Source organism: Diceros bicornis, chromosome 7 (assembly GCF_020826845.1).
Source record: "Diceros bicornis minor isolate mBicDic1 chromosome 7, mDicBic1.mat.cur, whole genome shotgun sequence".
Taxonomy (NCBI): Eukaryota; Metazoa; Chordata; class Mammalia; order Perissodactyla; family Rhinocerotidae; genus Diceros; species Diceros bicornis.
The window spans coordinates 39,364,498-39,377,950 of NC_080746.1; the positions used below are offsets into that span (position 1 = coordinate 39,364,498).

At 37.4% G+C, this 13,453-nt stretch overlaps 2 protein-coding genes across 6 annotated transcripts in view; one reads left to right on the forward strand and one right to left on the reverse strand.

The window, feature by feature from the left end:
- Positions 1–6,316: 6,316 nt before the first annotated feature.
- Positions 6,317–11,981, reverse strand: ANKRD49 (ankyrin repeat domain 49). Of its 3 annotated transcripts, none has more exons than XM_058545395.1 (3): positions 11,777–11,981; positions 8,596–8,947; positions 6,317–7,402 (listed from the first exon to the last, which is right to left on the reverse strand). In XM_058545395.1, the coding sequence occupies exons 2-3, from the start codon at positions 8,848–8,850 to the stop codon at positions 6,941–6,943; spliced, it is 717 nt and encodes a 238-aa protein (XP_058401378.1). In that variant the 5' UTR covers positions 8,851–8,947; positions 11,777–11,981; the 3' UTR covers positions 6,317–6,940. The 3 variants fall into 3 exon arrangements, with proteins under 3 accessions (XP_058401378.1, XP_058401379.1, XP_058401377.1); XM_058545396.1 differs by lacking the exon at positions 11,777–11,981 and adding an exon at positions 11,666–11,757; XM_058545394.1 differs by lacking the exon at positions 11,777–11,981 and adding an exon at positions 11,642–11,756.
- Positions 11,982–11,990: 9 nt separating this feature from the next.
- Positions 11,991–13,453, forward strand: part of MRE11 (MRE11 homolog, double strand break repair nuclease) — a 65,564-nt gene continuing 64,101 nt past the window's right edge. For 2 of the 3 annotated variants that reach the window (XM_058545391.1, XM_058545393.1), the window contains exons 1-2: positions 11,992–12,079; positions 12,864–12,981. In XM_058545391.1, coding sequence (XP_058401374.1) covers positions 12,962–12,981 — 20 coding nt within the window. In that variant the 5' untranslated portion in view covers positions 11,992–12,079; positions 12,864–12,961. Of the gene's footprint in view, positions 12,080–12,863; positions 12,982–13,453 lie in introns of all 3 variants that reach the window. The other variant, XM_058545392.1, reaches the window with a different exon arrangement.

Here is a 13,453-nt window from a genome sequence, read left to right on the forward strand (position 1 = left end):
GATGTTTAATGCTATTGTTTTTTCTTCAGAGAAGTAGATGCTATAATCACTTTGGTATCCTGTTCTAGATTCTAACACTGCCAATCTAATTATTTTAAAAGCTAACAAAATCTTTCATATAGTAACTAAGTCATCTTTTCAAATTTGTTGAATGCTGTCAAATGGACTAATTATTTTAGGACAATAATTTTGTTTCCTACTGTATCATTTAATGGAGAAACTGCACCTTCCAATTACAAAACGCTTTTTGCTTGGGACTTTAAAATTCCAGTGATTGGTGAAATCTATTTGTTTTGGGTAACTCACAGGACTCTGCAGCCTCCAGGAAGATATACCTCTAGAATTTAGTGAAGAGGTCCTCATATGTCCCTGCTGTATGGAAAATAACAAAAGGATGTAATTAGTCATCTCTGGATACCTACTTTTAAAAATCAACTTTATTGAAGTATAACTTATGTACAAAAAACTGCATTCCACTTAAGCATGGAATTTAATGACTTGGGCAGTTGTATATACTCGCAAAACTACCACCACAATCAAGATAACAGAACATTTCCATCACTTCTAAAAGATTCTTCCTGCCCTTTGGCAGTCCAACTTCTGTCCCTGTCTCCAGGCAACCACTGCTCTGCTGTCTGTAAATAAGTTAATTTTTTCCCCAAATGGATATTCAGTTGTTCCAGCACTATTTCTTTAAGAGCATTTCCCATTGAAATCCTTGGCACCTTTGTCAAAAATCAATTGATCATTTATATCTGCATCTGTTTCTAGACTCCATTTTGTTATATTGATCTACATGTCTATCTATCAACGCCACACTGTCTTGATACTACAGTTTCATAGTTAGTTTTGAAATCAGGTTGTATAAATCCCCCAACGTTGTTTTTCTTTTTAAAAATTGCTTTGGCTTTTATGATTTAATGGAATTTTTGCTTACGTTTTATGCCATAAAATGCAATTTGCTCCTAATAATGGTAATTTTTATGTCCTCAAACACTACCATAAATAAAATACATAATAAGTATTAAAGAAAATGGAATTTTTGTTGTTATGATTATTTGATAGACTAACTGGTGTTACATGAACACCACAAGTGAAAAGCTATAATATTCGAACGCGAGCTTTCTGGAAACTTAGTTGATGACAATGAATGATAACCTCCCTAAGCCCAATTTCCTCATTATACATGGCATCTGCCTCACAGGGTTATTGTGAGGCTCACATGAGATAACATATGTGAGCACCTACAGCACAGCTGGCACACAGGAAGCTCAATTGTTAGCTGCTAATATTATCACAGTGGTTGGTGTGTCACATCTTGGATATATAAGAACTGTCATAAACAAAATCAGATGTGACTATTTCATTCTTGCATTACAGAAAGGATAATTGGGGAAGGCTGATAAACAGATGTAGACTGTTCTTTTACATTTTGATTTTGATATATTTCATGTTGGAATTAATTTTTATAGTTAAAGTAATTGCCAAAATAAATTATACCATATTATTTTTATATTTAAATAACAAACTAAAAGAATTCTAGATCTGTAATGACATTAAGAGAATATCTTCTATTTTCCCAGTTGTTTCCACCTGGAACCTGCTAGCTCCCTCCCCATTTCATTCTTCTCTGACAGAGGTTGTTGACTACTCTTATCCCTTTTCTTCCAGAAGTAAAAAGCCTGTTTCAACTTAATGCAGTAGTCCCCCCTTATCCCCGGGGGATATCTTCCAAACCCCTAGTGGATGCCTGAAACTGTGGATATATTATATCCCTGAACCCTATATATCCTATGTTTTTTCCTATACATATATACCTATGATAAAGTTTAATTTATAAATTAGGCACGGTAAGAGATTAACAACAATAACTAATGATAAAATAGAACAACTATAACAATATACTGTAGTAAAAGTTATCATAGATCTTAGCTAACTTGGCATACAATTTTTTTCTTTCCTTATTAAGTCAAGAACTTCTACCTTTTCAATTAAAGGAAGCACTTGAAGGCTTTTCTTTGGCATATCCGAATTGCCAGCATCACTACTCTTTTGCTTTGGGGTCATTATTAAGTAAACTAAGGGTTACTTGAACACAAGTACTGCCATACTGGGACAGTCATCCAAAACCCAGATGGCTACTAAGTGACAAACGGGTGGTTAGTGTAGACAACTTGGACATGCTGGACAAAAGGATGTTTCGCATCCAGGCAGGACTGAGTGGAACTGCCCGAGATTTCATCAAGCTACTCAGAACAGTGTCAATTTAAAATTTATGAATTGCCTATTTCTAAAATTTCCCATTTAATGTTTTCTGACCGGGGTTGACTGCAAGTAAGTGCAACCTCGGAAAGTGAAACTGCAGATACGGGCGGACTACTGTAGCATTTTATTCAGCAATGCAATAAAAAAATTACATTTGTAATGGTGCAACCTATTAAAAATCAGGATTTGATTATCATCTCCATTAATATCAATTATTAAAATAAACTCATCTGACCTAAAGGGTAAATTTCCTAGAGGTCAAACCTTGGAGTAGGAAGTGAATTTTTCTGACAAATGACACTCAGTATTGAAGAGTTGTATTCTAATTGTATGTTTTCTACACACAATTGTTTGTTTCTAATTGTACGTTTTAGCCCAATTTTTTAATACATTTAAATGATCCCATTAATAAAATACTAAAATTTAAAATAGAATCAATGATTATTCAATTTTCGAATGTACGCTGATGAATATTTGGAATCTAAGGAAAGCATGCACTTTCAATAAAATTTAATTGTATGCTAATTAACCAACTTTGAGGCTAGCCAAATTATGAAATTTCCTGTCTTAGAGATTTTTGATGATAGATAGCAGGAAACATTTGACAATGTCTAGAGACATTTTCAGTTGTCGCAACTTGGGAAGGGGAGGTGGAGGTGCCCGCGGGCATCTAGTAAGTAAAGGCCAAAAGCACTGCTCAGGATTGTACACTGCACAGGATGCCCCCACAACAAAGAACTAGTTGGCTCCAATATCAATAGTGTGAGAAACCCTGACATACAATTACCTTTCTAGATGGACTCCAAAACCTCCTCTTTTTCTAAGGGTGAAGACTAAAATCAGAAGAATGGATGAAAGGACCCTAATCTCTTTCTTCCTTTTGAGTCTTTTTATAAGCTTTGTGTATCTTCAAATAAGAAATATACAAAAACACATGAAAGAGAATGTGAACTCGAGTGCTTTTTTCTGCTATGTATCCTGAAGGACCTGATTCTGTATCAGGTCTTAACGTGATTCTCACAGCAGAGCTATGTCTTGGTTCTAGAGTTGGTCCGTTCAATCAGGACATGTTTTCTTCATGAGTTATTAAATTGCAGTTTGGAAAAACCTGATAGGCACCTGATTTGTTTTATTGATGGCCGGCTCACTTTCTCATCTTTTTGGTTGCTAAAAATCGCCTCTGTTTGTGGCAGCTGTTATCTGAAAACGGAACTCTAATGACTGCTCAGGAGACAGTGCTCCTTATGAACTCATATTAATTCTCCAATGATGTTTTTCTAATTTTCAAGTACTGTACATCTAGTAGAGGGGAAATGCTGAATATACTATAATAGCTAAGGAAGAAAACAAACTAGGTAGCAGTTTGCTTTTAGATTTATATAAGCTATTTATTTCATAGAGCAGATTTTCTGGCCTATAAATCCTGCTACTCTGAGATCCTCTGGTGGACGTGGCAATGTCATTAAATCTGTAGTCAGAACTATTAGATGTACCTGAGTTTCGATCAGATAATTAAAGTGATAAACCAAAAATGAATGTTTTGTGTTTTTATTCCACTTGCTCAGTGCTAACAAGACCCATCCTGAAAAGGAAAAAATTAGGTATGAATTTAAAGAACTCATTTGATAGGCATCAGGAAGCTGCATGTAGAATGAGTGATAAGGTATTCTTATTTTCAAGGCCCTGGATCCACTCTGGAAAACACATTTTCTTTCAGAATCTCATTTCCTTCAAGTCCTTGTAATTATTTGCTGAAATTCTTTTGCTTTATTTCGCTTATTCCATGAGTTTTTTCTTCTGTTAGAGACCTTTGACACCTGACAGGGAACTTGGAAGATGGGATAGCCATTTTTTCTAAGGGTGGAGGTGTTCGGATTCTTGAAAGAAGCTCTATGCTGCATATTTTACTGGAAAGTCATGACAGAGAACTATAGGAATATAAAGGGAGAGCTTTGGGATCTTCAAGGATACAAAACCTAAAACAAGAAGAGCATTTCTGAACTTAGTAAACATAGATCTTAAATTCCCTTTAGAGAAAGCACTTCATATTGCACAAGTTGAATTGTCATCTGGTAATCCTATAGAGGGACTAGAACATCCCATGATAAACTAATTAGAGTAAGGGCATAATCAATGATTTTGTGATCATATTTTGCAACTTCCTGACCCAAAGCAGTTCTATAAATTCCTAGAGCCATTTCAGGTAGGGTGAAGATGGTATATGTGTTGATTAGGCATCAAGAATTGATCCAGAGGTTTCATTTTGGCACAGGGCATATGTCTCAGAGCAAGTGTCACTTCTCCGGGCCTCTTCTGATCATGATCTTCTAGCACAGTGGTGGATGCAACAATAGATGCCAAAGAAAAGAAAGAAATGGATGCTTTCACATCCATAGTATAAAGACTCTAAATCCCATCACTGTGGTAGGTTATGGGCCAGAAAGCTCCTTGGAGAAGTATTTAAGATTTCTAAAAGCAAAGCCAACCAATTTCACTGTAGGCCTATGACATATGATGTGTCCTTTGGATAATGACAAAAAGTTAGTTCTTCTCAAGCATATAAGTTAATTACAATTAAGCCTTTACTTATGAAAAACATAGATTTTAAAATAAATCTTTGGATAAACTCTATAACATTAGAGAAAATTTTGCTTGCAAACTGAGGTATTTAGCCTTTTAAAGCAAACTGGGAAGTACAGGTAAGTAATATAGTCAAAAGCACAATTAGTGAGTGCCTTCTGTGCACAGAGGCTAGTAAATACTAAGGAAAGTATAAAGGAAGCAAACAATACAAATTCTGCCCTCAGGGATGAGAGATTTTTCTTATATGTAAAGTTTGCTCCCTAGCACTGGTTGAGTGTTGAGGCCTGAAAACAAGGGAGTAGTCCCATCTCAGCGCCTTATCAGAAATAAGTTTTGGCCCCATACTTACGTGGGAAGCTTCTTAAAATCACGGATGCAACTCATTCCCAAGTAAGACAGGAGCCACAGGCTCTGTGACTTTCAGATAACTAGTAGTCTACTGGGATAGATGGGGTCCTATCCTACCCCCACTGTCTATCAGCTGTACCTGTCATTTCGTATCACTAAACTGTGCCAGATTAAACAGAAAGCAATCCCTCACTTTCTGCCAAAACCCTTGTGTCAGATATTGATACTCTGAAACTGAGATATCTTCTAGCCAGAGATCACAAAATAATTGAAGCTCTCCTAACTCTTGAGAGCTTGTTTGTCACAATGATTCAGTTCATATATTATCTTTCAACTTTTCTGAGATGATCCAATTTTGTTCTAACCTAAAAACCACCACACATTTGATTAAATAACATTATTACTTAGTCTAGGGTGATTGGGTCACATAGGCTGGATCAAGAGATAAAGCTTGGTGGACATTTAAAAAATAAAACTGAAGAAAAGGGCCATTGGTTTAGTTCCCTTTCTCTAGTGTGTTAGCTCTGGTGATGAGAAGAGAAAACCCTTGGGGAGTAGTCATAGGGGCTAGGTAGTCTATAGGAAAGTGCTGCTGGAGAGACTGGAAGAGAGATACTAAATAAATATATGTTGGATGAATAAACATATTAGGGATCCAAGGAAGATATACACAGGTAAAAAAAGAATTCATGCTTTTTTTTGTTGTTCAAAACTTTTATTTTTTTTGAATATTTATATTTATGCTTTTGTCACTACCCACACTGTGGCTTTTTAAAAAAGCCTGAGCCACTTTGTGAATCTAACCCCAATATAATAATCATCCCCTCACTCTTAGAATTCTGTTTCTCTTGTCATTTTGCCTTTGTATGGTTTGTATAAAATGAAGACCCTGGGAAACCAACATTTCCTGTGAACTTGAGAGACTACATGAAAAGTGCCCAAATCAGCAGGATTAGGCAGGTAAAACTAGCTGGATAGCAGACATATTATGATCTCTTGGATCAAGGAATAGTTGTGCACATGTCTAAAAGGTCATGTTGACTCCTCAGTAGAATAAGGACTGTGTAGGTTGACCAGGGTGAGGTAGGACGGTCCACAGGATTGTGTGAATTGTGGCAGGGGAGGTATATAACATTCATGGCTTGAACACCTAGCTAACTACCTTCCGAAAATGGTCTAGGTTCTAAACGACAAAGATCTAGGTTTCTTGATGTTTCTTTAATTTATGAAGATTCAAGTCACTAACGTGTTAGTTATTATGGTTTAAAATGAAAGCAAATGGCTATGGTAATACAGAGAAGACAGCTGAATTGCACCAGTATAAATAAGACTTTTCAATTAAATTCTGAGTTACCTTACCTTACAAAAATACATATCAATATACTCAATACTCAACAAAGATCCAAGATGGGGGATATTTAAAAATACATTTCTCTTGGATCAGCACCAAAAATACCGTTAGTTTTCTGTACAACCCGTGATAAGTTTTTAAGTATAGGTAAGTTAAAATTATTTCTGATAAAAATCACAAACTCTACAGAAATCATTAAAGATATATCGAAATAATTTGCAAATATATTTTGACATCAAGGTCAAGCAATTCACTTGGAAGGATATTATAATGAATTTCCACTGATTTTCTGTAGTAAGACGTTTGATGTCAGCTTTGTATTATGGGGATTATTTCACATCTCACACAAAGGAGGCACTGGTAATCAGAAACTTAAGAAAATTATTAGAAGCATTAAGACTGAGGTGAAGAATTTGTGCAGCCTTCTACAATTTCAAAGAGGTAGTGATAGATACTCGTCCTCCTGGCGATATCAAATGCAGTTTCTTCCAAGTTGTTTTTCAGACCTGGTTTGATGTAGCGGTTCATGAGGAGGAGTTCTAGGGTATCTTTGCTGTCTCTGTTCCCAGCAGCAAGATGTAAGGGGGTCAAGAGGCCTTTTGTCTGGGCATTGATATCTGCATCATGCTGAAGTAAGAAAGAAGCCACTCTGGTATTATTCCACTTACAAGCACTATGCAGGGGTGTCCAGCCATCCACGGTCACCGCATGAACGTCTGCCCCTTGTGCAACCAGCTCGCGGACAACATCTAAGTGTCCACCATAGGCTGCTCGATGAAGAGGGGTATACTCATCTTCATCTCTAGTGTTCACATGAGTGGCCTTTTCAGAAAGTAGTCTCTGCACTGTAGCAAGCTGAAAGAAAAAAAAGCCAACTCAAAATTAAACAGTAAACAAAGAAAATTAAACTGTCTAGTGGTGTTAGATTTAATTAAGTTAAATAAAAACTTGTTAGCAGATGACTTTAAAATGAAAATTATTTAAGATTTCTTTTTGTGGGGGCAGAGGGCAACTGATTTAAAAATGAAGAAGTTAGTGTTAACCATAAACTGTTGATTCTAAGAATGTGATTCTCTGAATATCAAACCATACATTTACTCCTAGTCCAAGTAAGGCTTATTGCACAAAAGCTGTAGCCCTAGATGAATAATACACGCTGTAATTGTATTTAATATATTTCATCTGTGAAGAAAACATAATAGATTGATTTTTCTGTAGTAGGATTATCACACCAATATAGTGTATAAAACTGTAAAAAATAAACTTCTTTATCAGAAGAATACAATGGTAACAAGGAAATCTGGAGATTAAAGAACTCAATTCCTCTAACTAAAACAACCTCAGACACACATTTTCAGGAAGTGATTTTCAGTTTGGTCTATGGACCTCTGGTAGGATGAAGTATGCTTTTGTGTTAAAAAGTTATCCAAAACTGTAAGACCTTTTTAGTTATTAGTTTACCAACACAGAGATGGGGGAACTTAGTTAAATGATATTAAGTAGGACCATCCTACTTGGATGATCCTGGAAAAAATAAATATTCCTGAACCTCAATTTCTTAATCTGTAAAAGGGAAGAATATTACCTATTTCACAGGCATATACAAGGATTAAATCAAATAATGTAGAAAGGCACACAGTATAGTTGGTATTCAATAAACGTTAATTCCCATCCTCCCTTCCCTAAATGATACTTGTCTCTAGGACGATCCTAATGACTTAATACAAACGCTTTAAAAATATAGATGATTGCTTGCTATCTTTATAGTTAATTATCCTTAAAGCCCCCCCCAAAATACCTAATATGACACTTTGTAGCTTACTATATACGTTCATGTACATTGCCTCATTTGATCTCCAAAACCCTGTATAAAATAGGCAGGTATTATGGTGGCCATTTTTACAGATAAGAAAATAGAGGTTCAGACATGGTAGGATTTGCCCAAAGTTATAGACCAAATAGAGGTTCAGGGACGGGTCTTTTGGCTCCGAATCTAATACTCTTCCTATTATACGATGGTTTCCTCTTTAATTTTTTTTTTTTTTTACCCGATTCTTTTCAGCAGCCCAAAGAAGCAATTTGCTTGGATCTTTTCCCATTTTTTTTTCTTGCAATTGATACCACTCTTCAGTTTTTTCATCTTGTTCATCTTCATCAGAATTCTCTTCCCAGAGACTTTGGGTACCAGTGGGAATAAGGTGTCTATGTGTTTCCAACAATTCAAGTTGGTTAAAGTGTTCAGAAAAGTCCAAGGAATCCTCTGGGTCTGGTTTCGCATCATCATTTACTTTCTCTTTTTCCATTTTTACTACTATTCTAAATACAAAGCATTTCAAATGCCAGCATATAAATAATCTTTCAAGAGATGAATTATGTCTGCTTTATTTTATTCATCAAGATCTGAAAACACAAAGACAAATTATTAGCAAAACAGTAATTGAGGCTCTATCAACAGCATAGATAAGTTTGGCAAACATACACAAACTCTGTCTAACCTCTTTGGTGTTTATTGACACCTTTTACATTCACTAAATATTGGAGCTGATAGATTTCAGTTACCTATATCTTTAATGGTCTAATACGCCTTACTTTTTTGTTTTTTCTTCTACTAAGTCAATAGTTCAAACTGTATTTATTTTGAATCTACTGGTTCAGATACTATTGTATTATGCTAATTGTGATAAGTGCTTGAAGCTTTTAAATTACAACTAATACAATAAAGACAGGCACATTCATGATTTTTATAAACTAGACACACAGATGCTATAGAGCAGAAACAAAAATTTCTAGTTCCTAAAAAACTACTTGAAAGAATCAGGGATTCTTAGAGATGGAATAGCCCCCAAAGGACATCTGTCCCAATCTCTCATCAATGCAGATATCTTTATCATGACATCTGTAATAATTATCCTATTTCTACTTTAATAACTTCAGGCTTAGGAAAATTCACTGCTTTAAAAAGTAGTCCTATTCATCGATAGACAACTATAGTTCTTAGTTGGCCTCTTGTTTTGAAACTGAATTTTTTGGCTGTCATTCACTCCTTCATTCAACAAATATCAATAGAATGCCTCGTATGTGCAGTCTCTGGGTACTGGGATTCAATAATGAACAAGATCCCTGTCTTAACCTCAGTAAGCTTACTGTCTAGTTGGGGTGACTGGCAAAGACAGCCTGGTAAGTGCTATGATAGGTATGTTCAGATACAATGAGTGTACGGGAGGGTCATAATTAACTCAGTCCTAAGGGATGAGAGAAGGCTTCCTGAAGGAAGTGATGTTTATTCTGCTAGACTGCCATATTAATTTATTAACCATTATCAGCTTAAAGAGTTACACAGCATATTAAACTTTAAACCATTAAAGAAAATGAGAATAATAGATATTTAAAAAATACCATTTCTCAGCGTTCCAACTATATTTGTTAAAATCTTATTATTCTTTCAAGGCTCTTCTCAGATGTTACCTCTTTCATTAAGTCTTTCTTGATCCTCCAAATTAGATCTCTCTCTAGTTTCTACTGTTTTTGTGCTACATATTATCTTACTTCACTACTAATTTTGTTCTTGTTTTAGCCTCTTAAGAGATTATAAGCTTAAAGATAGAGACTATATTTAACTTACACTATGTCCTACTTACATACAGTAGATATTAAGATGTATTTGTAGAATTAAATTTAATTAAAGTCCTATCACTTGATTTTGCCTGGTATGCATTCTGAAAAGTTCAAGAGTTAGTCATACCCCTAAGATACTGATTTCATGAGTTTAATAGTATACAATCCTAAGGCAGCTATTAGTTGGCTATTAGTACCAAGAGCATTAAACTCAAGTTTAAATCTATCACTCATGACTATTACCTTCTCTGGGCCTGTTACTTCATGGTAAAATGTAAGTTTTGTACAAAAGGATTTCCGAGGCCTGTCCAGCTTTTCAGAGTCTATCGAGAGACCCTATCAGGATTGCTTTATCTCACGTTTTTCTTTATTCTCAAACTATTCCCTGAACCTTTCAACACAAAAGTGATCATACATCAATTCATTAAACACTTAATATTGGTAAATAACGTTAAGTTCACTTGTTAATTATACCAAATACAGTAACATTACAGCACAGATCTTATGCCCCCCCTTTTTATAAATTTTGAATTTACTGCACCAGATACAATAAATAACATATAAAATTTTCATGGTGGATTTAATTTAAAAAGTCAAACCCACGGCCAGCCCCGTGGCTTAGGGGTTAAGTGCGTGTGCTCCGCTACTGGCGGCCCGGGGGTTCCGATCCCAGACGCGCACCGAGCACTGCTTCTCCGGCCATGCTGAGACTGCGTCCCACATACAGCAACTAGAAGGACATGCAACTATGACATACAACTATCTGCTGGGGCTTTGGGGGGAAAAAAGGAGGAGGACTGGCAATAGATGTTAGCGCAGAGCTGGTCTTCCTCAGCAAAAAAAAGAGGAGGATTAGCAGGGATGTTAGCTCAGGGCTGATCTTCCTCACAAAAAAAAAAAGGAAAAAAATAAATAAAAAGTCAAACCCAGGCTCATGGCCCTCATTGAGGATTTAAAAAGTCTATCAACATTCTTACTTGATGATATTTCACTAGGAATAAATAGGGTATGTTTCTTAACTTAAAGGACACATTCCATTTTGAGAGGTATCTTAACTATGTCAACTCCTCACAAACAACTCAGTGACAGGTGAGGCCATAAACCCCATTTTACAGGTGAAGGCCCTGAGCTTCCAATAGACTAAAACAACTTACTCTAGATCTAGGACCCTTCAATGCAACTGAAAGCCCAGATTGCTAATTCAAAAGTTTCACATTATTTTTTTACTGCACTATATTTTACTGCTATCAGCACAAAGCAATACAGATGTGCTGAACCTGGGAGCCAGGGCGACAATAAGGGAAAGCAGGAAAAGGCTTGTAAACTAGAGGATGAGAATGCTCCATCACAGGGGAACGGGAATGAGAAAGAAGGTCCCCCGTCCCGGCCCTCCGGCACCCGCCGGTCACTGCACAGGCCCCGGAGTCACGCCTCCGGCCTTCCAAACAGCCAAGAGCTGAGAAGCCGCTCCAGCCCTACCTAGGACCCACGACGTGGCCCGACCTGCAGGGTTCGGCCAGGGCCGACAGATGACCCGTTCCTATGGGCCCAGGAGTTCTTAAGTGACACGAGGAGACCAGAAAGCATGCTCCGGGACAAGGTAGAGCCACCCACCTATAGAGAGGAAAATCGCCGCCGCGACCCTCGCTCCCGGGGTTCGTCCTCTCGGCGGCTCAGGAGTGGCTCCGGTATGAGGGCGGGGCCTCACCACTACTTTCCCAGCGCCCTCACTGCATTCGGCAGCCAATGAGAGCCAAAGTGGACTTGAGGCGCCTACGTCCGCAATGAGGTATCGCGAGAGGAAGAGCTGCTTTTTCTCTCCCGGCTAATTCATGTTTACGGTCAAGCGGTTTCTGCCAGGCAATCTCAGGCCGTGCTGTTGCTGTTCTTCTCACGAGTGTCGCTCCTCCATCCTGGGTAAAAGACAGACTCAGGTCCCCAGGGTGGGCTTTGGAGAGTCCAGGTGGGGGGTAATTTATGAATCGCACCGGCCTCCTTTATCTGCAGGATCCCGGGCGGGAAGCCCAGAGTGGAATTGACCCTTTGGGAAAAATGGGCCGAGTGGGCCGGGGAGGAGTCCTGGAGGGTCCAGCGTTCCGGCTGCAAAGAGTCGGGTGGTGAGGGCTTGTTGAGGCTTGGGATCTCCACGAAACCAGGAATCTGGACGTGGGAGGGGTCATTTCGCGGTGCCTGCCGTTTCTCCCCAAATATTCTGACCATTATCGCTGGTTCTGCTGGCGCCTGAAGGTTTCTCCGCAGACCACGTGTTTCTGTTTTTTTCATTAGCTTTAACGTGGGACCCTTCCTTTTCCAAAACAAGCCCTCCCATTCCTTAAAGACATCTTGTGTTGGAGCAGGAAGTACGGGGTCGCCTCCACGCTCTAGAGTAGCCTATGCGTGCAATTTAAACATTTCTGCATATCCAGACTTGTTCGTATGCTAAACCAGAACTACTGTATGTGACCCTTTTTGCCCATTCATTTTACAAACATTAGTTTCCCATAGGACATGGAAAACGGAAATAGGAGATGAACTTAATTATAGTGGTGAAACTGGAAGGCACTAGAGATATGCTATTTTCTATTCTTAGTTCCTAAAAAATAAAAGTATAGTAGGTGCTTAGATGAAATGAGACTCTTTTCCAAAATTGTCAGTCTGCTTTTTAAAAATGTGTTTTATAATAATGTAATTTTGTTTCTAGAATTTGGAATTGAGTGAGTTTTCTGACACATTTGAGCACAGGACCCAGGGGTACTTGGAGAGAAAACTGGTACTGGAGGAGCTGGACAGACCGTAGAAATGAGTACTGCAGATGCCCTGTAAGCACCTGTCTTCTGGAATCTTCTTTGTTGCTTTGAGTTACTACAGCCCATTAACTATGATCACCATAAAAAAACTTATTTAATAAATTCGCAGTAAATTAAGAGCTTGCCTATGAACAGAAGTGTTAGTCATCAAAAAGAATATTAGGAATGTTTAAAAATTCATACGGTATGTTTATTAACTAAAAGATAATATGCAGCTATAGATTGGGGTCTTGCGGTGATTTGGTATATTGCTATAGTACATAAGTTTATGTTCTTAGGTTTTGTCTTAAAATGTTGAAGCTATAAAGATTCTTGAACTTTCATGACTAAGTCTTACAAACTAACGCGTCTGTTTAAGCAGATTTTTAGAGGAGTATATTGCTTTAGTATTCGAATAAATTGGAAATCAATTTCACTGACATGAAAATAAATAAAAGGACTAGAAAAAGTTATGTGGAAAAAGGTTTAAACTTGGAGTCCTTCG